At 51.5% G+C, this 27116-nt stretch overlaps 1 protein-coding gene across 1 annotated transcript; it reads right to left on the bottom strand.

Annotated features, from left to right (window-relative positions):
* Positions 1-2182: 2182 nt before the first annotated feature.
* Positions 2183-27088, bottom strand: MYCBPAP (MYCBP associated protein; the record flags this gene model as incomplete). The annotated part of the gene is made up of 18 exons (XM_006166207.3): positions 26988-27088; positions 19072-19199; positions 15912-16071; positions 15417-15520; positions 14474-14657; positions 14136-14251; positions 13478-13628; positions 11339-11454; positions 11133-11248; positions 10066-10177; positions 9145-9334; positions 8471-8658; positions 6863-7009; positions 5064-5429; positions 4509-4630; positions 3155-3270; positions 2552-2697; positions 2183-2448 (listed from the first exon to the last, which is right to left on the bottom strand). Coding segments are annotated over exons 1-18 (2804 nt in total), but the record flags the coding sequence as incomplete, so codon positions are not given.
* Positions 27089-27116: the final 28 nt, after the last annotated feature.

Here is a 27116-nt window from a genome sequence, read left to right as displayed (position 1 = left end):
AAAAAAAAAAGAGATCCTGATAAAGTCTGGCATTTCAAAACTTTCACAGTGGACAGAAGCACACCCTACATGGTGTTCTCCCAAGGAACATGTCTGCCGGGGTGCAGCTAACAGAGAGGTGGACACGCTGGAAAAGAAGGACTTCCTTCCTCTCCGTTCCCCTGGGGTCTGGTTTCCAAACAGTGCCCACAGCGACCTTCTGCATCACTCTATTCCAACCCCGCCCGCCCGCTCAGGCACTGGGAGGCAAACCCCGAGTGCTCACATTGAGCCTGTGGCTCAAACATGGGAAGGACCAGCCCTTCCCAGCCACCTGGGCCCACTCTCTCCTCTGCACTGGTTGCTCCCCCTGCCTGGGCATTCCCCCCCAGATGTCAACCTGCCACCCTTCACCCCCGGCAAGTCTTTGTTGGATGTCACCTACTCAGTGTGGCCCTTGCTGCAACTGGCCCAGCCTTCCCCATCCCCCCCTGACCCTGGTCTTCCTCTTCCCCACAGTGCTCATCGCCCTGCGCGCTGGGTGCTCCTTATTCTGGAGGTCTGCCTCACTGGCCAGAAGGCCCTGCCTGAGGCAGCGTGGCTTCCAGTGCTGATGGAGAAGGCGCTTCGTGTTTGTCGGGTCAGCGGCGTGGGCAAGGGCGGGCTGGCCTACCTCCGTGTGTGACCATCAGAAAATGGAACTTCTTTTAATGACAGAGCATGTGTGCGTGTGAAAGGATGAGAGAAAGGGAAGGAAGGGAGGGAGCACCCCCAGCAATGGGGCCCGATTACACTGCCATCCTTTTTCCTCCGACTCTCCATCCTGTCAGGATCTGGGCATGTGTGTGCATGCCAGGCCTGTTAGAAAGTGGAACTTCTGATCAGATGAGATCCAACATATTACCACGGTGCACAGTGTAATCCCAGTTCCCCAGCTGTCCACATCAGAGGAAGAGGAAGTGTCCCCATTAGACACATGGGCATACTGAACATGGCTTAGTGCATCTCCCCTCCAAAACAGACAACAGTAACAAACAGAGCAAACCTGGGTGAATCTCTAAGGACCTGCTACTTAAGAAGAGACCAGCAGGTGGTGTAGTGGTTAAGGTGCTGGACTCCCACATGGCCAACTGTGGTTCAAGTTCCAGACCTGATGACTTGCTTTCTCACTTTCCATTTCTTACTCTCTCTGTCTTTCTCTGGTCAAATTAAAAAATAATAATATTAAGTAAAATTAAATAAATCTTGGGACCAGCAGTTAGCATAATGGCTATATCATTGGACTCCCATGTAGTCGACTGCGGTTCGAGTCCCAGATCCGGTGGTTTAAACGCATGTACCCTATAGCAAAAAACAAACAAAACTCTCCAAAAAAATTTTTAAAAATTAAAATTAATCTTTTTTTTAGAGCGGTTTTTGCTATAGAGCACATGTGCTCACCAGAAAGACACAGAGAGACAGAGAGACAGAAAGTGAGAAATCACCCTACCGGGGGATAGCTATGCCACAATCTCTTCTCCATTCTCGTCTTGAGATCATTGGCATGCATGCACATGCACCCGGTGTGAGTTTAAGCCAACAGGTCCAGGACTCGAACCACAGTTGACTACATGGGAGTCCACTGATATAGCCATTACACCATCTGCTGGTCCCATAAAAAAAAATAATAATAACTCTTAAAAAGAAAAAAAAAAAAAAGAGATCCTGATAAAGTCTGGCATTTCAAAACTTTCACAGTGGACAGAAGCACACCCTACATGGTGTTCTCCCAAGGAACATGTCTGCCGGGGTGCAGCTAACAGAGAGGTGGACGCGCTGGAAAAGAAGGACTTCCTTCCTCTCCGTTCCCCTGGGGTCTGGTTCCCAAACAGTGCCCACAGCGACCTTCTGCATCGCTCTATTCCTTTCAATAACTCTTCTGGAAGACAACTGGAGAGTGGGAAAGGGCAGAGGGACAAACATAGGGGAAAAAAGAGAGGAAGAGAAAAGAAAACATATATATATATACATAAGTGTGAAAGTAGAAATGGAATATTATTGATGATAACATGCTTGATTAAGTCACTATGCAGTCTATTCTAGATGGGAAATTACATTTAGTACGTTGTGATGATGCTCAGGGAATGAATGTTAGGTAACAAAAAAAAAAACACGGTAAAACTATTCGTACCATTTAAAAAAAAAAAAAGGGCTAATTGATGACTGATGCCCGAGGCAGCGTGGCTTCCAGTGCTGATGGAGAAGGCGCTTCGTGTTTGTCGGGTCAGCGGCGTGGGCAAGGGCGGGCTGGCCTACCTCCGTGTGCAGCCTCTGGATGTATTTCTCCATGACCAGGGGGTCTATTGGCTCCTGAGACGGGGCGGTGTTGTCGGGCATAGGATCCTCGTTGGAAAGCCTATCCCGACTTGAAGATTTCGTCACTTTCTTGTCATCCTTCACCTTGTGCTTCTTGCTGTTGGCACGGTCCTGCTGGAAAGACGGAGACAGGCACAGCCTCAGAACTCCCAGTGCAGGTCCAGGGTGTTCTCCAGCCCTCCCGGGGAGCGCGGCCAGGGCCCAGACCAGGGCTTGCCTCTCTGCCCGGCAGCTTGGCTCCTTTCTTGTCCTCCTTGTCTTTGGCTCCCTGTTGCTTCTTATCTTGGCCTGCCGCTCTGCGCTCCTCCTTCCCGACTTTCCCAGGGGTTGCCTTCACTTCCACGATGGGAATTGACTTGTGATCTACGGGAAGTGTGTGGAAGACAATGGAACCCGGGGGCCCAGCCGATGCCACAGGCAAGTGACAGGCCTTGCTCCCTATCAGTGCCCCGAGCTGCTTTGGGACAATCCGCACGGCTGGGAGCAGAGGACAGCCCTGAGGAGGACAGGCCTTTCCTTGAGCCCCTCACTTAGACATGTCACCCCGTGGATCAGGACTGTGGGGTAGGGGTTCTGAGACCTGGTTCTACATCCCAGGTGCACCACCCCCCCAGGAATGGCCACAGACTAACTTCTCCAGGGTTCTACCAGCCACGCAAGGGGACTAAATGAAGGCAATTGCTCAGGTGGCATCGGGGCCCCACATCCTGGCAGCAGGCAGAAGGTGGCCCAGCCTAGCAGGGCGTCCACCACAGGACATAAATGGCCATCAGGGCAGAGGGGTGAGGGGTGAGCAGAGGCATGGCTGCACGGGTCCAACCTTGCTCTTCTGGCACATCCAAATAGATGGTCTCCTTCTCCGGTAGGCCCAGCAGAGCCCTCAGCCACAGGGAATGGCTCACCAGGCTGTCAATCATGTCTCGCCACAGCTGCAAACTGCAGGACAGGACAGACGGAGAAAGGCCGGCACTCCTCATTTGCCCTTGAACCTGCAGAGGGTCCTTCCCTTCAAAGTCCCTGGTGCCAGGAACTGCCATGGAAACACCATGACTCCAGAGCACCCTACGTTCTCACCAGTGAGTGCTCACATGGGAGTTGCCACCCTCAGGTGGTAACCAAGGAAAAGGGGCCCAGGACTAAGGCTAGGCTGCCATAAGTTCAAGCCTACTTCAATGTCTAAATTCCAGCTTGAAGCCATGGCTAGCCTTGGGCCTAGCCCCACTGGTGGGGCTGAACCTTGCCCAAGATTTCCTGTGTTAGGTTCCTTGGGCTGTGTTCTGAGGGGACTTGCAAAAGGCCCCCCAAGCCTATACAAGCAATTTCTTTTTTTTCTTAAAATAATTATTTTATTTAAATAAATAAGTAAATAAATTTGTTTGTTTGTTTACTTCAACTTGACCAGAGAGAGACAGAGAGAGAAAGTGAGAAAGCAAGCTGCCAGGTCTGGGACTCGAACCGCAGTCGGCCATGTGGGAATCCAGCTCCTTTAACCACCACACCACCTGCCGGCCCCTATCCTAGCAATTTCTAAATAGGAAGTGGGAAGGCTGACCACAGAGAAGTGAAGCTTTTAATGAAACCAGCTCCTCTTCTCACTGCCCTCTGGCTCCTCCTTTTCTTCATTCCTTTGCTCACTGAGAAGGAACAAGGAAAGAGGAGGAAGAAGGCAGGCAAGGTAGACCCCTGGCTGTGATTGCTCCCCAGGGAGCAGCCAGCAGGGGCTGACCCCACAGGCTGGAGTGCAGGCCATGCTCGGTGCAACCAGTGTCTTTTTAAAAAAAGTTTATAGAGGTGTTTTTGTTTCTGTTTTTGTTTTTCCCTAGGGCATGTGCTCTTGCTAGAGAAAGAGAGACAGAGACAGTGAGAAGGAAATTGAGAAATTACCTCCCAGGGGGTGGGCCACACCACAATCCCTTCTCCTCCATCCTCCTCTGAGGATTTTGGGCATGTACACACATGGAACCTGTGTGATTTCAAGCCACGGGGTCCTGGACTCGAACCGCGGTCAGCCATGTGGGAGTCTAGCGATGGAATCTCTACACCATCTACTGGCCTTGCTCTAAGAGTCTTTTAGCAACCTGAGCTCCACAGGGAGTGGCTTGGCCCCTGCCCAGGACTCCAGGCCAGAAGTCGCCAAGGGAAGAGGGTAGGAGGTGTCCTGCTGGGGGTCCTACCACGTCTGGTGCAGAAGGTCGCCCTGCAATGGCTTCTGCTTCTGGCACAGATCCAGGGCTGCTTTGTTGAGCTTGATGAGGGCGTCCTCTCGCTGGTTCTCCTCAGGGAGGGCCATCACTGTCTGGTGGGTCACAGGCACCATGGGCAACTGTTCTGCCCTTGGAGGGGGGGTCTCCAAGGGTCCCCATGTCCTCCAGTGACAGGCATGGTGACATGCAGATATGTGACAGAGCTAAGAACTAGAAAGGGGTGCATCCACAGGGAGTTTGACGGGGTGCCTTCTGTGGGAGCTGGGACCTCCCTCAGAGAACCGTACCCATGGGCCCCTACTCCAAAGTTTGTCAGCTCAGGGAGGGAGCCCCCGACCCGTACCCTAGCAGCCTGGGCACCACAAAGAGATGACCTAAAGACCATTTTCTCTACGCCCTCAGGAGGTCGTTTCTCTGCTCCTGCTGCCCCCCGGCCCCTCTGGTTGGTTCAGGACTAGAGCACTGGCAGCTGGTTGTGCCAGGGCTCTTTTCCACCAGCCCATCCTTCCGGGGTCTTGGAAGCACCTTCCTGAAGTCCTCCAAGCAGAGGTTCCACTCAGGTGGGGGAAGGCTGTCCGGCACCAAGGGGCTCTTGGCATTCTCCACGTCGGGGCTCTCCTCCACCAGGATCTCTTCTATGATGCTCTTCCGCTGGGGACTCTTAGGCCTTGCTCCAGCCTTGAGGGCCTCATTCTCCCAGGGGCGTTGAGGCTCCACGGCCTGGGTCTTGCTGTGCTTGGTGTTGGTCGAGGCCCTCTTTGCACTGGCCGCCTGGGCCCCCACGCTGAGGTGCTCCTCGCCCAGCCTGGTCACCTCGGCCTTAGGCAGCAGGGTCAGGCACTGGCGCCATAGCTGGTGCAGGCTCTGCACCACCTGGTGCTGGTAATGCAACTGCAGCAGAGGTGGGGTGGGGGGGTCGTGTGAGGGGAGCCAGACCGCGGAGCACCTGGCACCCAGAGCCCATACCAGCTGGCTTGGACCCCTAGGCAGCACTGGTGGGGAGACAGGGAGGATGGTGGAAGGTATGGCTGTGACCAAACGAGCTACTCGCTTCCTCTTTGACCTGAGAATCCCCAATTTAAAACGTTTTTTTTTTGGGGGGGGGGCTTCCAAGTAAAATTGTGTTTGAATGAAGGTGCCTGTGAAGCTCTGTTCTTGCCGAGCATCCACTTACTAGCTAAGGCATCTTGGGCAATTCTCTTTGTTTTTTTAAAGAGATTTTTAAAAAATTATTCATTAAATTTTATTCATCCATTCATTTATTTTTAATTTGACAGAGGAAGACAGACAGAGAGAGAGAGAGAGAGAAGTGAGAAAGCAAGCCACCAGGTCCAGAACTTGAACCGTGGTCAGTCATGTGGGAGCCCAGCACCTTTAACTACCAGGCCACCTGCTGGCCCCGATTTAAATACTTTTTATGTATTATGTTAAAACCATTTTATAAATTTGCTACAAGGCACATGTGGCTTGCTAGAGAGAGAGAGTGAGGGAAGAGAGTGAGAAGTCAAGAGAGAAAGAAAGAAACAAACCCGCCAGGTCCAAGACTCAAATTGCAGCTGGCCATGTGGGAGTCCAGCGCTTTTAACCACCACACCACCTGCTGACGCCTAGAAAGAGAATTTTGCTATAGGGCACCTGTGCTGGCTGGAGAGACAGAGAGACAGAAAGCAAGAAATCAACCCCTGGGGGGAGGGCCATGCTGCAATTCCTTCTCCATTTTCCTCTCTGGATCTTGGGCACGTATGCACATGCACCCGGTGTGAGTTTTAAGCCGCTAGGTCCAGGACTTGAACTGCAGTTGACTACGTGGGAGTTCAGGGACGTAACCATTATGCTATCAGCTGATCCCTTGGGCAATTCTTTTTTTTTTTTTTTGGAGAGATTTTTGCTATAGGGCGTGTGCGCTTGCCAGACAGACAGAGGGAGACAGAGAGGCAGAAAGTGAGAAATCACCCCCCCAGGAGGGATGACCACACCACAATCCCTTCTCCTCCATTCTCTTGGGATCTTGGGCATGCACGCACACGCACCTGGCGTGAGTTTTAAGCCACCAGGTCCGGGACGCGAACCACGGTTGACTACATGCGAGTCCAGTGACATAGCCATTACGCTAACTGCTGGTCCCCCTTGGGCAATTCTTAAGCTCCCTGGGTCTCAGTTTCCTCCACGGAAAACAAGGACAAACACAGCACCTATCTCAGAGAACCACTGTGAGGAAAGTTACTCATGGAAGACTCTCCGAACAGCTCCTGGCACAGAAGGGTTTGCTATGACCACCAGCCAGGGCATGCATGCCAGGGCGGGGGCCAGTGCTGGCCCTGTACCTGAGGATTCCTGTGGTAGAACAAGTCCTCCTCGGTGAGGTAGGCATCCAGAGGGGACGGGGTGCGCTCTGGGGTCAGGATGCCCCTCAGCAGCTCCTGCAGCACGCTCTGCACGATGGTGACCGCCTCGTGGGCAGCCAGCTTGCTCTGGGAACGGGAGGGTGGCATGGATGGCAGTCCAGACTGCAAACCTGTGCACCCTCAAGGGGAGTCAGTGCCCTAGGGGCTCTGTGCCCTCCTAGGGTATCCAAGTTCCTGACCATGCCCATGCATCATCTCGCACACACCTATTCTTTTTTTTCCAATTTAGTTAGAGGACACACATACTCACTGCAGAGTGCCAGAGGGGGAAAGAGAAAGTGAGAAAGCTCCCCCGCCCGTGAGGGGTGGTCACGCTGCAACCCCTTCTTCATTTCTCCTTCCGGGACTTGGAGTGCGCACACACACACATACACACATGCCTAATATGTTTTTTCAGGTCACCAGGTCCATGCACTTGACCGTGTGGGTCCAGCCACCTTACTCATCACACCACCGGCTGGCTCCCACACAGCTATTCCAAGACTCAAAAGCCTCTAAGGCTCAGAGCCAGATGTGGCGGTGCACCTGGAGGCCCAGCTGGGAGGCTGAGGCAGGAGGATCATGACACGGTAAGACTCTGTCTTAAAAAAATTAAATTAAGTTAAACAAAAGTACTAAAAACCCTCTGGGTCTCCCCAAACATCCTTGTTCCTAAAAGAGTTTGAGAAGGATCCAGACAGGGACCCAGTCCCAGAGGAGCACTGTTCCCGCGTGGGACCCGGAGGTCCCCCGGTTAGCACACCCTCAGACAGGAAGACGGGGCAGGGCGCACGGGCTGGGTGCTGCTGAGCATGGCAGTGAACTCTCCTCTGGCGTGGCCACATGGTCAGTGTCACAGACACCCTACAAAGGGCATGTGGTGTGAGACTGATGGTCAGTGAGTAAAGCAAACATGACATTTGTCCACTTTGTTGACCACTGGCTGAGCACCAGCTGAAGAAGCTGGTTTGCGAATGAATGAATAAAAAAGCCAGAATGAATTTAAAAAGCACAGCATTTCCAGAATCCCGTGAAGCCTGGCCCAAGATGGCCACACTGTGAAACTGACTGGGGACGATGGATTCCCAGTTCTCTCTCCTCACATTCACTCCAGCCTGCCGCCTTACTGAGTGGGATGGTGGGCAGACTCACGCCCCTCACTGCCCTAAGTGGCCCTTTCTGGTTTTAGTCTTGTCAGCTAAACGCCGTTCCACTGTACAGGACCAGGCAGCACTGAACGAAACACTGGTGTGACGGCTCAGCGTTCCATGTGGACTCCTCCTCTGCGTCTTAAGGCTCAGTTGCATTACTTTCTAACTTCGGGGTGGGGGCTATGCATGGGTGGGCTACAGGCTGCTCTGCCCCTAGCCTGCCCACCCCCCTGTTACATCACACAGCTTCAGGAAGTGTTGGTTGAGCAAGAGTAAGTTACCTGTTAGTGCAGAAGTCACTTAGGCTGGGAGGAAAAAGATCTCTGCAGGTCCTGCCAGGAAGGACCCTAGGCTAACCAATCTGGTGCCCAGAGGGTCCAAGGCCCTGGTCCCTTACCTCCAGTAACTTCCTCTCATCTCTAAAAATATCCTGGGTCAGAGAGACCGCGTGGAGGTTGACCTGCAGGACAGCACCTCCCAGCAAGGTAGGATGGGTTCCAAACTCCCAAGATTCCCGGAAGATCCCAGGATCCAAAGACTTGAAGAAGAAGGTAAAGTTTTTAGTTTCTCCAGGCAGAATCACACCTGAGAGAGACAGAGACAGAGGTTTTCAACAAGAAAGAGCTTAGCTGCACCCCAAGTCTGTACGTATCAAGTTAACCGAGTCCTCAACTCTGCATATGCGTGTATCTGAGTCCCAGGTCAGGGGACCAAACAGCTGGTTTGCCCAGGACTGAGAGGTTTCCTGGGACGTGGGGTTTAAACTAAGGTTCTAAGCAAACAGGGAGTTATTCACTCCAGCCCCAAGCCACGGCATCTGGGAAACCGGGGCCCTAGAATATTTCTACCTGAGAGTGGCTCATCTCCCTGTGTTCTCAAGTTCCATGTTCTCTCAACAGACAGGAACAGTCAGATCACACGCCTCACAGAAGACTCGGCAGGAACAAGGTGGGGACAGAGCTCACGCATACAGGATCTGGGCATTAACCGGACTTTGGGTGGCTCACAGACCCAGAGGGCAGAGACAGCCCCAGCCAGGAGCTGTGGGGCAGGGCAGCCTCTCCCAGGTACCTTCCCGGTTGTTAAAGTAAAACCGCTGCAGCCTGGTCCTTTTCAGGTCTTCAAAACAGTCCGACTGGGGCTGCCGTCGCCAGTCGTACCAGATGGCCACTGTGCCATTGTTGACCACGGTCAGTTCTGAAGGTGTTATCTCCCCTTCCAGGGTTTCAAAGGTCAAGCGGACAGCAATTCCGACCTGCTTCTGGGGAAGGAAGAGGCAGGAGAAGTGTCTTTGCTGGAGGCCCCGGCCTTGGGTGCCCATCTCACCCCAGTTCGCCTGGGACTTTTCTGGATTTGGCACTGAAATTCCACGTCCAGGCCTCCAGAGCTCAGGCACTCTCACAGTGGCATCATGCCCCAGTAGCAGCTGTCTCGGGTCACCAGGTACGATCCATAGTAACAAACGGGTTTATACCCAAAGAGTATTTCCGCTCCTTAGCATGGCCTCGCTGTGTTGTCCAAGCCAGCTCAAGCTTGCAGTCCTGCGTCAGCCTCCTGAGCCAATGGGATTATAGACATTAATGCCACCACTCCTGGCCTTTAGTTTGGGCCAGGAATTGATCCAGGCCTCCTCTGTGGACTCAGCCTGGGAGCGCGGTATCTTAGCAGTGCATGCCACCGCAGCTGAGCCTGAGGAATATTCTTGAACCTTCGTGAAGTCATCCCTATTTGAGAGGGTTTCCTTATTTACATGCTTAGGGAGGGGCTAAGTACAAACGGGGTGCCTTGTGTCACTCTCTTTTCAGTCTTGTGATTTTATTCTTGCCCAAATTAGTGCTGCTGTAACCATTTTCAGCCATGCTGAACGTATGACCAGATTAAAATGCAAATAGGGGACCGTGCAGGCTCCTTGTGACTGCCGTGGTCACTCTGGGGTTGCACTGAGGGTGGCCCTTCCAGCAGGTGAGGAGGGGTGAAGGAAGGCAGTTTTACCTTGTCCTGCGGGTTGCTGCCTCTGATCCAGCAAGCTGGCTTCCCACAGAACAGCAGGGAAGGGCCAAGAACAGGCATTGGGATCACTTCAGGGCAACTGGCCAATAGGTTTCTGGAAGAAAAATCAATGACTTGTTCCCTGGGGCTGTCACAGTCAGCCACACGGAACCCATGGAGATGGTTGCCAGGAAGTGTAGACCTGACCAGCTCTGCCCTGCTGTTCCACTCTGGTGCAGCATCCTGCAGATCCATTCCTCTAGGCAGGGGCTCTAAAGGTGGCAGAGTGGTTAAGGTGCTGGATTCCCACATGGCCGACCGCAGTCCAAGTCCTGGACCCAGCAGCTTGAAACTCATGCTGGGCACGTGTATGTGCATGCTCAAAATCCCAGGAGGAGAATGGAGAAAGGATTGTGGTGTGGCCATTCCCCTGAGGGGTGAGTTCTCACTTTTCTCTGTCTCTCCAGTGAGCACATGCATCCTATAGCAAAAATAAATCTCTCCCTTGGAAAAAAAAAAAAAAAGAATAAAAAAGAAAGAAAGAAAAGAAAAGAAAAGAAAAGAAAAAAGAAAAGAAAAGAAAAAAAAAGAAAAGAAAAGAAAAGAAAAGAAAAGAAAAGAAAAGAAAAGAAAAGAAAAGAAAAGAAAAGAAAAGAAAAGAAAAGAAAAGAAAAGAAAAGAAAAGAAAAGAAAAGAAAAGAAAAGAAAAGAAAAGAAAAGAAAAGAAAAGAAAAGAAAAGAAAAGAAAAGAAAAGAAAAGAAAAGAAAAGAAAAGAAAAGAAAACAGGGGCTCCTCTAGATCTCCTTCCAGGCCCTTCACTGCACACAGCAGTGGGGAAGACTAGAGGCCCATCTGCCCAGCAAAGGAATGTCTGGCAGATCCCCGGAGGAGTTAGTGCTTGTCAGGAAGGAGAGAATGGCCACAGAGAAGTTAGCACAGGTGCTGGGATGGCAGCCCCTGCAGAGGGGCTGGGGGAGGCACCCTGATTCGAGCCTGCCCTCTAATACTTGTGCGTGTGGGAGAAGCCACACGCTTCAACCTCCTTCCCTAGGGTGCAGGTGCGACTCACGAGAATGATGAGTCTTCAGAGGAGCTTTCCGGACTCTTTTCAGACACCATGCAGTCTTGCACTGTAACAGCCGCGAAGGGTCGCCCTCTGCCCACCACCTCCAGGCCATCGATATCCTCAGAGAGACCAAGAGTGGCAAGATTAGCTGCTTGAAGGCAGGCACCACCTGCAGGGGCTCCAGACCAGGTCATGGAGGCAGCACCAACCTGCTGGCTAAAATCCAGCTCGGCCATGATGCTCTGCAGCTCCTTGCGTCGGTAGATCAGAAACAGACTCCGGTCCCAGGTGTAGCGGTACCAAGCATCCTTCTGCGCTGGTAATCCTAGAGCAGGATCCACTCTCAGCACAGCTGCTGCTGTGCCCAGGCCCCACTGCCTCACTTCTCAAGGGCTCATTCCGACACCATTTCTGGGAAGGAAGAGAAATACAGCTTCCCCATGGCAGGTGGACTCCAGTGTCCTCCTGTTGTGTACTTCCTCAGCAGCCTACGCAGGACTCCTGCAGAATTAGCTTCCAAATAGTCAAATCTGGGGATGCTAATATTAATACAAACAACAGCAGCTACCTCTTTTTTTTTTTGGAGAGGTTTTTGCTATAGGGTGTGTGCACTTGCCAGAAAGACAGACAGAGAGACAGAAAGTGAGAAATCACCCCTTGGGGGGCGGGGGATGGCCACACCACAATCCCTTCTTTTCCCTTCTCCTCTCAGGATCTTGGTCACGCACACACACTTCCATCTGCTGGTCCCACAGCTACCTCTTATTTAGTACTTAACGATGGGCCAGAAACTCTTTTTATATATATAAATATAAATTGCTATATATATATATATATATATATAAATTGCTTTAAGTTTATTCATTTCTTCAGAGAGAAAGACATCTCAACAAGGTCATCACACCACAAACCCCCCCCCACCCCAGCCCAGTCAGCCTGGTCCAACACAGGGCCTTTCCCATGTGGGTCCAGCTATGTTACCACTGCACCACCTCCTGGTCCGTGGACTTAATTAATATGCTGTGGTTCATTTCAGTAGTTGACAGATGGGGAAACCAAGGGCAAGAGGGGTGAAAGAACTGGCTGGGATGCACAGACCTGGTCCTGCTGGGACCCAAGCCCAGCAGTCCGGTAGGCTTTAAAGCAGTGCTCTCTGGAAGAAGTCTAATGCAATCCACACATACAAAGCACATGCCATTGAGAATGTGCTAGGTGCCATGTTGTAAAAGGTAGAAAGAGGGGCAGCAGGTGGCAGGGTGGCTAAGATGCTGGATTCCCATATGGCTGACTGTGATTTGAGTCAGCTGACCTGGCAGCTTGCTTTCTCATTTTCTCTCTCTCTCATCAAACTAAAATAAATAAATAAAGTTAGGTAAAATAATTCTTTTTAAAAAATGATGAATAACATTAAATAAAATAATTATTTAAAATGAAAAAAAAAAGGTAACAACCATACCAACCTGTGGTCTGGTTAAGGCTGCTGGATTACATTGACTGTGCAGTTCAAGTCCTGGACCTGGCAGCTTGACAAACATGCTGGGTGAGTATGCATGCATGCCCAAAACCCTGTAGGAAGGAGAAGTGGAGGGGAAGGGATTGTGGCCTGACCATTCCCCATGGGGATGCTTTCTCACTTGCCCTCTATCCATTTCTCTCTCTCTCTCTCTCTCTCTCTCTCTCTCTCTCTCTCTCGGGAGTACAGACACCCTCTGACAAATTAAAAACAAAATGTATAAAGAAACTGGTAGGATTCATTTTTTAAATGTAATTATTTATTTATTTAATTCCATTTGTTGTTACTACTTTTTGTTTAACTTGACCAGGAAGAGACAGAGACAGAGCAAAAGGGAAAGCGAGAAAACAAGCTGCTGGGTCCAGGACTTGAACTGCAGCCAGCCATGTGGGAATACAGCACCCTTAACCACCATGCCACCTGGTGGGCCCTTGGTTGGGATTCATCTTAGTACTCTAGTTGATTTAACCCAATATATCACAAATATTATCGTTTCAACATGCGCTCAATACGAAAATTAATAATAAAATATGTGTTTTGTACTATCTCCACAACCCAGTGTGCAGTTCACACTGCGGCCCGTTTGGTGCAGGCCAGCCACACTCCAGATGCTCCACAGCTGCACGTGGCCCCAGGCTGCCCCACTGGACAGTGCGGCTGGTGGCCAGCTCCTGCCCTGCCTTTCCCACTGTTTCTCTCAGTCTCACCGAAAAGGGACTGGACCTCAGGAGGGTTCTGGGACTTGCCTAACATCTTGCTGACCCAGGACCTGGGCTCGGGTCTGACTCGGAGCAGAGCCGTGTGGCTCACCACCATGCTCAGCCCTGGTCCTCACCAGTCTCCACCCGGATGAAGTGGGGCTTCCTGACGTGCGTGACCGGCTCCACGAGGCCACGCTGGGTTTTGGTCTTGGTCATGACCAGCCCCATCATCTCATCTCCCAGGCATTCCAGTTGACTCCAGAACCCGCAGTTCTCCTGAGAGCCCTGGCAAGGAAGGACAACTGAGTCAGGTCCCCTGGAGACCTGAGCCACATGCTCATGGGGACCTGGGATGACAAGAGCAGCACGGGGTACAGACGCTCCTTCTGGGCCCAGACAGTGGAAGAGAAGCACCCACTGTCTCGTTTCAGGATGCCTGTAGTTGCCTTCACCTGCCCCCAGAAAGACGTGGGTTGGTGCTGGATTGGAGTGACATATCAGGACGTGGGGCCTCGGGTCACCTGAAAGCTGGAGCCGAAGCTCTGAGGACACGAGCAGTACGACTGTTCTAGTAACTCAGAGTCTGATATCTCCCGCAGCTAACGACTAGTGGCTGAATGACTTAACTGACCAGTCCGCAAACACCCAATAACAGGCCAATAATATGATTTTGCGACAGTCTCGAGGGCTTCCCAATGCTTTGCAAAGGACAGGTTTATTTCTCCCCTAACCTGAGATGAGCCATCCCATGTGCAGAGGCCCCACCCCACGGGCTCTGGGGATGGCTCTCACTTTGTTGTCCGGCTGTGTGGAAAGGGCTCGGCTGAGGAGCTCTCGCTCCTCCTGGATCCGTCTGTAGGTCTCCCCGCTGTGCATCAGCAGCTCGCCCACCGGCTTCTTCAGGTGTTCTGGGGTGGGGGGGCCGGCAAGTCAGGACTGATGGCCCTGTCCCTCAGCTGCCTTCAGGACCCACCAAGGCCAAGAGCTAGCAGGAGCAGCTCGTGGGAGTGAACGGCACAATGCAGTGAGCGCGAGCCCTGCTCTGGGCAGGTGGAGGGAGAGGAAAAGGCAGAGCAGAGCCAGCCTCAGTGCCAGATGGAGGCCAGGCAGGAGCCCGGCCCCTCCCTCACCGCTGAGGGCTTCCTGCTGCTGCTTCCGCAGGGCCATGTTCCGCTGCCAGTTCTTCAGAAAGTTATGCTGCAGTGGTGGGGCCCAGGGCGGTCTCTTCTCTTCCTTTGGGGCTCTTGGCTTGGACTCCTCTTTAGCAGAGATGAGGGTCATCAGAGAGGGTGGGGTGCGAATCAGCTCAGCCAGCTGGAAAGGATGACGTGGCGACAAGCTCCACACTGAGCAGAGACTGGCAGAGGCCTAGAACCTACTCTGATGAGAGTCCCTCCTTTTGGGACCCCGGGGTGGTGAGTGACAGAAAACGAGTTACAGATTCAGGAGGCCCTGCAAGCAGCTGCCAGCCCACTTTTCCCCAGAAAGGAGAATTCTGTTCTAAAATTATGGTTATCGTTTAGCGCATCTGTCCTCACGTTGGATGCTACTTGACACCTTCACCCAGGGTGACTGAGCCGTTTTTACGTGACCCCAGGCCCCTTAGCACCTGGCCAAGCAGAGTCTTTGCCTGGACAGAGCACAGTATGATGGGAAGGTGGCCCAGGGAGCAGCGGGATGCCGCCTTCCTCAGCTGTGTGGACTGAGGACAGCAGGCCATTGAAGCCAGCGCACAGAGCAGCAGGGCCATGAGGAGCCTGGGCCCTGGTCCTGAGGCCTTTCTGGGTTCAGTCTACCTGGACCTAGCAATGCTGCTGTCTTTGGCTTCCACGAGGTAACCTCTATATCCTTAGAGTAAACCTTCAACTTCAGCTGACACCAGCTTGGACTGGCTTCTGTGACCTGCAGCTCATGTCCCCAACTACTTCTGGGGGAGGATTATTCGTTATCTCAGACTCCAGGCCCAGAGACTGGACTGCTCTCTCTAACCCCGGTCCTGTGCAACTCTGCCAGGTGGGAGACTGAGGCGACTCTGGTGCCCTCTCTAATCCCTGCAGCTCTGTGCAAACCAACCTGGATGTTGCCCCGAGCAACCGCAATTCTCTTAAAGTCCTGGAGGCTCCCCAAAATGTGGTGGGCTAGGATCTGGTCACTGTCACCGAAGCTGTCACCTGGGCCTAGGGAGGGGAAAAGAAGGAAGAGGAGGCCCAGCCACAGTGGCACAGGTAGTGGGGTGTGATGCTGGAACCACGTGGGAGGGCCTGGGTTTGAATCCCAGGGCAACCTGAGCCTCTTGAGTGTACCTGTGGGAGTGCCCTGGCTGGCTGGAAGGCTGGGGGGAGGGCTGCAGTACAGCAAGACCCTCTTGGGGATCCACGTCTCTTTCTCTCTCTCAAAAAACATATAAACTTTGGGCGGGAAAAAGAGGGAAGGAAAAAAACAAGTTGTAGGCAGCTGATGTCAACTGTTTCAGGGGGTCTCTCTCTGATGGAGACCCTACTTTCTTTCAAGCTGACCCAAGGATTCAAAGACCATCATGGGCACGGCCAGGGCCGAGACAGAACATACCAGAGTAGTCCAGGGGCTTTGTGGCTGCATCTGGATTAGCAGGGTGTGCTACCAAGTGGCAGACCTTCTTCCTAGGATCCTTGGGCTTGAATTTGCGGATGATAAATTTCTGGGTAATGGCAGGTTTTTCTTTCTTGTCAGTAAGGCGAGGAAGGTGTTGCTGAAAGGAAACACAACGGGGAGGACTTCACCCGAGGCCGGGAGGAGAAACAGCAGCACCTGTCTCCTCCGTCCCAGTTCTTGGTGGAATTCCTGAAGGCTGACAAATTGTCGCTCTGGCTCGGTCCATATGTTCTGTGGAGGAAACACCTGGGTAACAGCTGCGAGACTGAGGATAGTCCTGGAGGGGAAAAAATAACATCTCATGCCTCCAGACAGTTCAGGTGAGAAGCAGTTGACTCTTCCAGATAAAGCACAGGCTCAGGGGCTGGCCCCGTAACCTAATGGTTAAGGGAGCTGGATCCCACACAGTCCACAGTGGTTCCAATCTTGGCCTCAGCAGCCTAGGTGTGTATGTATGTGTACCCCAAATCCTGACAGGATGGAGAAACGGAGGAGAAGGAATTGATGCATGACCGCACCCCACTTGGAGGGGTGCTTTCTCCCCCTGCCTCTCTGTCTCTTTGTCTCTCTCTGGCGAGCACACACAACCTCAGGCAATGAAGTAAGTACAGAAAGCACCGGGTTAGGGTCAGCAGCTTTGTCTGTATCTGTGACTTTGCTGTTTGGCCTCATGCTCCCTTCTCCATAATGGGGATCACAGGTCCTGCCTCTATGGAAGCAGGTTGCCTTGGTACCTCATTTTTCCTGTCATTCCTTATTTTATTTATCGATTGGGAGATTTTTGCTATAAGGTGTGTGTACTGGCCAGAGAGAGACAGAAAGAGAGAAAGCGAGAAATCATCCCCTGGGGGGATGGCCATACCACAATCCTGTCTCTTCCAGTCTCCTTTTGGGATTGTGGGCATGCATGCATATGTGCCTGGTGTGAGTTTCAAGCCATCAGGTCCAGGACTCGAACTGTGGTCAACCATGTGGGAGTTCAGTGCCTTGACCACTATGACACCTGCTGGCCCCCATATCATTCCTTAGGAATTTCAGAAATGTTAACACAAAAGACATAGTAAATTGCTAACGTGAAAAGGATTTAGGCTCTATGAATATTTCCATGGGATTAGATGCTGCCTATGCAGGAAGTCAGTGGAGAGATGGCTAGTGTTCTAGACCACGCTGGCTGGCAGGGAATAGCCCCCGTGGTCAGGAAACCCTGGGCGTCACCCTTACCTTCCTCAAGTCTTCCTTCTTAATGGCCAAGGCAAGAATGTCCTCTCCTTGTAGGACATTGCTGACAGGCTCAGGCTCCTCCTGGATGGGAGGTGTGATCTGTTCCGCTATTTTTGCCCGCTTCCTTTCTGAAGAGAAACAGAACATTTTAAGTACTTGAACTCAGGACCAGCAGTTGGTGTAATGGCTATGTCGCTGAACTCCCATGTAGTCGACCGAGGTTTGAGTCCCAGACCCAGTGGCTTAAACTCACACCGGGTGCGTGTGTGTGCATGCTCAAGATCCCAAGAGGAGAATGGAGGAGAAAGGGATTGCAGCATCACCATTCTCTTTCTTTCTCTCTATCTCTCTGTGTCTTTCTGGCAAGCACACGTGCCCTATGGCAAAAACCTCCCCCAGTGGGAGACAAGTCTGTTGGTTTGACGGTCTGGCAGTTAGGGTTACTATGGGAGCATCCAGGGGGCCCAGCCCATTCTGTGGGGTGGTCAGGGAGGGCCTCCTAAGGGGGTCATATTTAAACTGAGAGCTGAAGGAAGCAGAGAAGTGAAGAAGGGAAGGACACCGGGGAAACAGCCATTCCAAAGGGAACATCACCAAGAGGCCTGGAGGTGGGAGAGAATGGAGCACAGCCCTGGAACTCAAAGCTCGTTTCCAAATAGCTGGAGTGCAGTGAGGTGGCAGCAAGAGGCACGGCCCAGAGAGGGAGGTTGGAACCATGGCATGAAGAGCTTGGTGAGCCGTGGAGAGGACTTCAGTCATTGCCCCACAGGCAATGGCACGGCAAGGGCTAGCTCGGGGTGCAAGACTGAACGAGACTATTTAGGAGCCCTCTGCAGTAATAAAGAAACGATGGTGACAGAGGCTGGTGGGGCTGGGGAAAAGCGGAGAGAGCCAAGCCTGTTTCTCTCATGTGGCCACCAGAGCATGGCCCTGACAAGTCATGTGGCCCAAGAGCAGGACTGTCCCATGAGGACACACACTCGGCCTTCCTTCCACGGACGGAGGGTGGCTAACAGCTTCAGATGCACAGCGTTTCTCTGGCTGTGCTTCTCTGGCTGTTTTCCTTCCTTTTTCCCTCCAGTGCAGCATGGTTAGAGGTAAGGCCTTGTACAAAACAATCGAAAGAGCTCCCAAGTACTGCCCTCAGGGCAGGTAGGACAAAATCCGGTTCTCCCAAGTATCCCGATCTTTAAGAGGCAATGTCACCAAAATACCAGGGCAGGTGTTTTGGCTAACAAAATCAAACCTTTATTATTTTTTTTCTTTCAGATTTTCTACAGGGCACATATGCTTGCTAGAGAGAGATGGGGGGAGGGGTTTGCGGCGAGTGAGAACGCATCCCCAGGAAGGATGGCCATGCCACAGTCCCTTCTTTTCCATCCTCCTCCCAGGATTTTGGGCACGCATGCACACCTGGTGTTTTTCAAGTTGCTGGGTCAGGATTCAAACCATAGGGTTAGCCATGTGGGATTCAGTCATCTTAACCACCACGTTACCTGGCCGGTCCTCGGCCATACCACAATCCTGTCTCTTCCAGTCTCCTTTTGGGATTGTGGGCATGCATGCATATGTGCCTGGTGTGAGTTTCAAGCCATCAGGTCCAGGACTCGAACTGTGGTCAACCATGTGGGAGTTCAGTGCCTTGACCACTATGACACCTGCTGGCCCCCATATCATTCCTTAGGAATTTCAGAAATGTTAACACAAAAGACATAGTAAATTGCTAACGTGAAAAGGATTTAGGCTCTATGAATATTTCCATGGGATTAGATGCTGCCTATGCAGGAAGTCAGTGGAGAGATGGCTAGTGTTCTAGACCACGCTGGCTGGCAGGGAATAGCCCCCGTGGTCAGGAAACCCTGGGCGTCACCCTTACCTTCCTCAAGTCTTCCTTCTTAATGGCCAAGGCAAGAATGTCCTCTCCTTGTAGGACATTGCTGACAGGCTCAGGCTCCTCCTGGATGGGAGGTGTGATCTGTTCCGCTATTTTTGCCCGCTTCCTTTCTGAAGAGAAACAGAACATTTTAAGTACTTGAACTCAGGACCAGCAGTTGGTGTAATGGCTATGTCGCTGAACTCCCATGTAGTCGACCGAGGTTTGAGTCCCAGACCCAGTGGCTTAAACTCACACCGGGTGCGTGTGTGTGCCTGCTCAAGATCCCGAGAGGAGAATGGAGGAGAAGGGATTGTGGCGTGACCATCCCTCCTGGGGGCCAATTTCTCACTTTCTTTCTCTCTATCTCTCTGTGTCTTTCTGGCAAGCACACGTGCCCTATGGCAAAAACCTCCCCCAGTGGGAGACAAGTCTGTTGGTTTGACGGTCTGGCAGTTAGGGTTACTATGGGAGCATCCAGGGGGCCCAGCCCATTCTGTGGGGTGGTCAGGGAGGGCCTCCTAAGGGGGTCATATTTAAACTGAGAGCTGAAGGAAGCAGAGAAGTGAAGAAGGGAAGGACACCGGGGAAACAGCCATTCCAAAGGGAACATCACCAAGAGGCCTGGAGGTGGGAGAGAATGGAGCACAGCCCTGGAACTCAAAGCTCGTTTCCAAATAGCTGGAGTGCAGTGAGGTGGCAGCAAGAGGCACGGCCCAGAGAGGGAGGTTGGAACCATGGCATGAAGAGCTTGGTGAGCCGTGGAGAGGACTTCAGTCATTGCCCCACAGGCAATGGCACGGCAAGGGCTAGCTCGGGGTGCAAGACTGAACGAGACTATTTAGGAGCCCTCTGCAGTAATAAAGAAACGATGGTGACAGAGGCTGGTGGGGCTGGGGAAAAGCGGAGAGAGCCAAGCCTGTTTCTCTCATGTGGCCACCAGAGCATGGCCCTGACAAGTCATGTGGCCCAAGAGCAGGACTGTCCCATGAGGACACACACTCGGCCTTCCTTCCACGGACGGAGGGTGGCTAACAGCTTCAGATGCACAGCGTTTCTCTGGCTGTGCTTCTCTGGCTGTTTTCCTTCCTTTTTCCCTCCAGTGCAGCATGGTTAGAGGTAAGGCCTTGTACAAAACAATCGAAAGAGCTCCCAAGTACTGCCCTCAGGGCAGGTAGGACAAAATCCGGTTCTCCCAAGTATCCCGATCTTTAAGAGGCAATGTCACCAAAATACCAGGGCAGGTGTTTTGGCTAACAAAATCAAACCTTTATTATTTTTTTTCTTTCAGATTTTCTACAGGGCACATATGCTTGCTAGAGAGAGATGGGGGGAGGGGTTTGCGGCGAGTGAGAACGCATCCCCAGGAAGGATGGCCATGCCACAGTCCCTTCTTTTCCATCCTCCTCCCAGGATTTTGGGCACGCATGCACACCTGGTGTTTTTCAAGTTGCTGGGTCAGGATTCAAACCATAGGGTTAGCCATGTGGGATTCAGTCATCTTAACCACCACGTTACCTGGCCGGTCCTCGATTTTTTTTTTTTTTTTAATTTCCCATAAGGCACATACACTTGCCAGAGAGAAACACAGGGGTGGAGATGACCACATTGCTGGCTGGCCCATCAAACTCTCTTTTAAAGGAAATGTTCATATAGTTTGTGGCAAACGAAACAAAAAACAAAAGCCAGACTCATTCCAAAATGTAAGTCTAAATTCGGTCTGTCCGCCACGGGCCAGTGGGGTCGGCAGAAGGTCGGAGCACCTGTCTGTTAAACACAGGGTTCTGCACACAGGAACACGTAAGGCAGGATGAGCAGCTGCCCCATGAGGAGATGCAACTTTGTTTTTAAATTTTTTTCCCTTAATTTTCTAGAGGGTGCCTGCACTCACAAAAGAGAGACATAGAGAGAGGGGAGGGAGAGGGAGAACGCAGCCGCAGGGGCATGGTCACACTGTAACACCTTCTCTACCCTGTCGGGATTTGGGGCAGCACACACATGGTACCCGGTGTGTTTTACAAGCTGCCAAGGCCAGGACTCACACAGCATGGTTGGCCATGTGAGATCCGCTTCTTAACCACTCGGCCACAGGGCCAGATCAGCCTTGGGGCACGGCTCCTACTTCCTCACTCTCTTCTGTCCGTACTCTCCAAGGCCGGCGGCCGCCCCTGAGAGAACTAGTACCAGTTAGAAGTCTGCTGTGATAAATGTTTTGGTAGCATGTCTATTTTCCAGAACATTTGCTTCTATCCATCTCCTTAGCTGAGGCTACATCTTCCCAAGGGATCACACATCTCCAGATGTGTTTTTTACTGGTGGGTGTATAATTACCACATGTAAACATAAACCCTCAGTACTGTTGAAGAGTTCTGGAGGCTTAAGCTCTTATTGCTTGCAGAGATTGAGAAGCTAATGTTTCACGTTTTGGTTGAAATTGAAGCAGTAAATGAAACTCGCTGCAGTTTTTCTGAGAAAGCTATCATTTCTTCTTTCTTTCTTTTAAGCTTTTTGCCATAGGACATGTATACTCACCACAGAGAGACAGAGAGACAGTGAGAGGGGAAGTGAGAAATTATCCCCCAGGGGGGGATGGCCACACTGCAATCTCTTCTCCTCCAGTCCCTTAGGATTGGGGGCATGCACACACATGCACCTGGCGTGTTTTTCAAGCCACTGGATCTGGGACTCAAACCACAGTTGGCCATGTGGAGACCAGCACTTTAACCCCTACACCACCTGCTGGTCCCTTCTTTCCTTTCTTTCTTTTTTATTTGCCAGAAGGCACATGAGCTGGCCAGAGAGAGACACAGAAAGGAGAGGAGAAAGCACCCCCATGGAGAACGGTCACACTGCAATCCCTTCTCCATCTTTCCCTCCTTTCAGGATTTTTGGGCACACACGCACATTCACATGGCATGTTTCTCAAGCCACCAGGTCCAGGACTTGAACTGTGTTGGATGGATGGCCATGTGAGATCTGGCCCCTTTAATCACTAGGCCATTGACTGGTCCACTAAGAAAATAGTACAATAAATCAATAAATATTCTTTTTTTTTTATTTTTTTTTTCCCCAGAGAATGTGTGCACCTGTCCATGGGGAATGGTCACGCTGCAATCCCTTCTTCTCCATTTCTCTTTCGTTTCAGAATATTGGGCACATACACACAGATGCCAGGTGTGATTTTCAGGCCACCAGGTCTAGGACTTGAACTGTGCAGTCAGCCATGGGGGATCCAGTTACCTTAACCACCACACCCTAGGCTGGTCCAGGACAATAAATGTCCTCTTGCTAGATACAATCAGAAGATGGCGTGAGTTAGTTAATGAAATATTCATTACCCTTGGGGCACGGCTCCTCCTTCCTCACTCTCTTCTGTCCGTACTCTCCAAGGCCGGCGGCCGCCCCTGAGAGAACTAGTACCAGTTAGAAGTCTGCTGTGATAAATGTTTTGGTAGCATGTCTATTTTCCAGAACATTTGCTTCTATCCATCTCCTTAGCTGAGGCTACATCTTCCCAAGGGATCACACATCTCCAGATGTGTTTTTTACTGGTGGGTGTATAATTACCACATGTAAACATAAACCCTCAGTACTGTTGAAGAGTTCTGGAGGCTTAAGCTCTTATTGCTTGCAGAGATTGAGAAGCTAATGTTTCACGTTTTGGTTGAAATTGAAGCAGTAAATGAAACTCGCTGCAGTTTTTCTGAGAAAGCTATCATTTCTTCTTTCTTTCTTTTAAGCTTTTTGCCATAGGACATGTATACTCACCACAGAGAGACAGAGAGACAGTGAGAGGGGAAGTGAGAAATTATCCCCCAGGGGGGGATGGCCACACTGCAATCTCTTCTCCTCCATTCCCTTAGGATTTGGGGCATGCACACACATGCACCTGGCGTGTTTTTCAAGCCACTGGATCTGGGACTCAAACCACAGTTGGCCATGTGGAGTCCAGCACTTTAACCCCTACACCACCTGCTGGTCCCTTCTTTCCTTTCTTTCTTTTTTATTTGCCAGAAGGCACATGAGCTGGCCAGAGAGAGACACAGAAAGGAGAGGAGAAAGCACCCCCATGGAGAACGGTCACACTGCAATCCCTTCTCCATCTTTCCCTCCTTTCAGGATTTTTGGGCACACACGCACATTCACATGGCATGTTTCTCAAGCCACCAGGTCCAGGACTTGAACTGTGTTGGATGGATGGCCATGTGAGATCTGGCCCCTTTAATCACTAGGCCATTGACTGGTCCACTAAGAAAATAGTACAATAAATCAATAAATATTCTTTTTTTTTTATTTTTTTTTTCCCCAGAGAATGTGTGCACCTGTCCATGGGGAATGGTCACGCTGCAATCCCTTCTTCTCCATTTCTCTTTCGTTTCAGAATATTGGGCACATACACACAGATGCCAGGTGTGATTTTCAGGCCACCAGGTCTAGGACTTGAACTGTGCAGTCAGCCATGGGGGATCCAGTTACCTTAACCACCACACCCTAGGCTGGTCCAGGACAATAAATGTCCTCTTGCTAGATACAATCAGAAGATGGCGTGAGTTAGTTAATGAAATATTCATTAATGTAATATCTATGTCTGAAAGTTACATCCATCCAGAACAATATTTACCAAGCAGCTTCTACACGCTATAAACTACGGAGGATGGCATAAAGGTTAAGGTATGGCTCCTCCTCTTGAGGAACTGGAAAATGTGCGACCCTGACACGCCCAATCCACAATGTTAAATGCCTAGGGTAGTGGCAGAGGCAAGAGGTGTGGTTACACAGCAAAGAAGGGACGGGTCAGCACGGGCCACACAGTGAGGCTCTAAGGAGCAGCTGTAGTGGCAGCTTCCCAGGCTACGCAGGCCCTGGAGGAGAGGAAGGCTTTGCACAGGTGGAGCAGCAGACAGAGCTGCTCCAGGTGAGGTCACAGCCGAGCAGAACCGGAGGCAGAGCTGAGCACGGCCTGTGTGTGGCATGGTGACACACGAGGCTTGCTGGGAGGTGGCAGTCAATGTTGGGGATGACAGGGAAACCAGGGCAGGTGGCTTTGTGAAGTATGGCTCAGACATCTTCTTGGGTCCAGAAGAGTGAGTTGTTGAGAGTAGAAAGATTCATCACGCATTGAGGGGGAGCCAGAGGGACTGGGGAGGCAGACGCAAGATGGGGAGACCAGGAAGGAGAAATGAGCCCGCAAATGGGGGGTTGTCTCAGGACCTGCAAGAGGGTCCTGAGAGTGTCTGACTACTGAACGTGTAGGGCTATCTCCTTCCTGTTCTTCCTCTTCTCCTTCCTGGAAACCCAAGCTGAGTGGGGCGCCTCATGAGCCCAAGCTGGTGTTTCTCCCTCGATCCTCATAGCTGAGGGGGTCAAGGAGAGTGCCCCCTTGAAGGGCAGCCCAGTGGCACTGGAAGGAAGCCTGCTGGAATCAGGTACCCAGGTGGGCTGACGTGAGCTGAGAGGAGAGGTGGAGCTATGGAGGGAGCTATGGCCTCCCATTCTGCATCTTGTTTTTATGTAAATGTTAGTCTTCCTTAGTGTTTATGAAAGCCTTTACCCTCTCAGAGTTGCCCTGAAAGGACCAAGAGGACTGTCCCCTCTCAAGATAGACTTTCATTGGTTGTGAAGGGGGATCTGGGCTCACAGGTCCCTAAACAGCTTTGCAGTTACTGCATGTGCTTGGCCTTTTGCTGTGACTCAGAGACCCTTGAGAAACAGCACACGATGACCAGACTCAGTGTGTGGATTAGCGGCCCTGTGTTGGAAGGCAGTGACCAGACTCGGTGTGTTGATTAGCTGCACTGTGTTGGAAGGCAGGGTGGGCCGAGCAGGGATTGTTGTTTTACTACATTAGTGGCTTCCCTAGGACATTTAAGGAAAAGAAAGGTTATTTTTCATGCTAAACACTGTTTTTTTCCCTCTCACTCTGGTGCACGATCTTAACTCCAGGGATATTTAACGAACTCAATTTTTGCCTCATTAAAAATAAATATGCAGAGAAAGACCTTTCCTGGATTTGTTTACAGCACAAGTTCAATCTGGTATCTCTCAGAAACTAGGTGAGCAGGAGGCAGTAGCTGGGAAAGCCCTTTACTGCCTTTGGGAAAGGGAACCAGCTTCTCTCTCTTAACTATTGGCAAGTATGTCATGAGGGGGCCAGCAGGTGTTGTAATGACTAAGGTGCTGGACTCTCACATGGCCGACTGCAGTTCAAGACCAGGAACTGGTGGCTTGCTTTCTTACTTTCTTCCTCTTCTCTCTCTCTGATCAAATTTTAAAATAATAATAATAATAAGGGGCAAGCAGATGGCATGATGGCTAGGGGCACTGGACTCTGACATGGTTGACCACGGTTCGAGTCCCGGACTTGGCAGCCTGCTTTCTCATTTTCTGTCTCTCTCACTCTGTCCCTCTCTGGTACAATTAAAATAAATAAAGTTAAATAAAATAATAATAAATAAAAATAAATATTTCTTAAAAAATGAAAGTATGCCATGAAATAGCATTGAACTTTTATACTATAAAGAGTACGAATGAAAGGTGTACTGGAAAGAGATGAAGCTCGCCTCCCAGGGGACCCTAGCGGCTCCAGTTTTGTCCCCTCATACTGAGCTCCTCACACTGAGCCTCCATGGGGACCTGAGCTAGGTCTCCCCAGGAACAGTGGAGACACTCAGACTTTCTGACCTAGCCTGTCAAGCCCTTTCATGATCCAGCCTCTGCCCACTGGTGCAGCCCCCACTGGCTCCCACATTCACACTCCATAAACTCATGCAACTCCCAAGACCTGGAAAAGCAAATTCCTCCTCTTTTTCTGTGGGGTGGGGGAAAGCAGGTGGGGTCTGTCATAGATGTGACCTTCTTAGAAGATTTCCCACCTAACACTATTCTCCAAGGCCTGGGTCACGTGGCCTGATCAGGTGCTTATACTACACTAGTTATACACGGAGTCTTCAGAAAGTTCATAGACAACGTGTATGATGAAAAAACTGTGCGTGGATTTCAAATATTTCGCACCAAAATAAACTCGTACTTTAATTCTGTTTTTCTGCAAACTTTCTGAAGTTTCCTCCGATGTCCACATTTGAAGGGTTACTCCTCTGAGCACTCACTAGACTGAGTTTCCTGAGGGTTGGGGGTCACGTGGTTAACATTGAGATCCTAGCTGCTAACAGAGTACTCACACAAAGCAGGACTTCAAAAAAGACTGAAGAGAGGGTGGGATGCAAAAGGAGCATGCCCATGAGGGTCGGTCTGCCCTCGGACACCCCCTGGCTTCCCATTCGCAACCAGACGGGAGCTGCAGAGGCCGGGAAGCAGTCCGGCCTAGGGACTCCTTCCCCCTTAAACAAACTGAACAAGTGTCATCCAGCTGCCAAGGGCACGTGGTAGGAAAAGGTTGCCAGAAACAGGAATAGCCCAGGAAGGCATTTCTTCTGGGTTTTTCCAGTAGGACTCATAGGTGACACTCCCTAAAGAACCTGGTCAAGGCAGCTGGTTTGGCCACTCCCATGTATTTCTGGCATTCTTTCCTGAATTCCTCTTCCCAAGGCCGCTTCCTGGTCCCTCTAGCCTTAGGCTCTCCTGGCTCTTCCACACCTTACCCAGTCCAAGGATCCCCACTCTGCGTGCCAGCTGAGACAGGCTAGAGGCAGAGGTCTCCCGTGGCTTCCTGCTCAGGGCCAGCTCTCCAACAGGATCCCCCAAGGCCCTGGCAATCCGTCACTTCCAGGTTACCATCCCCAAGGCCCAGCTGTGCCCCCTCCTTTCGGGAGTCTCGGCCTTGTCCATCATCCCTAAGGTTCCTGTGTCCCCTACCCCATTACCCATCCTGGGTAATCCTCCTAGCCTCGGGTCCTGAACGTCATCCCAAGAACCCCTGCCCCTGTAGGTTCTCCTGAGCGCCCAAGGCAGCCGGCGCCAACCTTTGATGGACTCTGCAGCCTCCACGAATCTGCTAGCAGGTAGTCGGAGGCGGGATTCCTTCTTTAGAGACTTCATGGGGCCGCGGGAGCTGGGAGTGCGGCCCTGCACCGCCCGGCGGGCAGACACGG

The sequence above is a fragment of the Tupaia chinensis genome, unplaced genomic scaffold (genome assembly GCF_000334495.1).
Source record: "Tupaia chinensis unplaced genomic scaffold, TupChi_1.0 Scaffold144171_2, whole genome shotgun sequence".
In the NCBI taxonomy this organism is placed as follows: Eukaryota; Metazoa; Chordata; class Mammalia; order Scandentia; family Tupaiidae; genus Tupaia; species Tupaia belangeri.
Note: the sequence above shows the minus strand (reverse complement) of the source record. Positions and strands in the feature narration are given on the sequence as shown.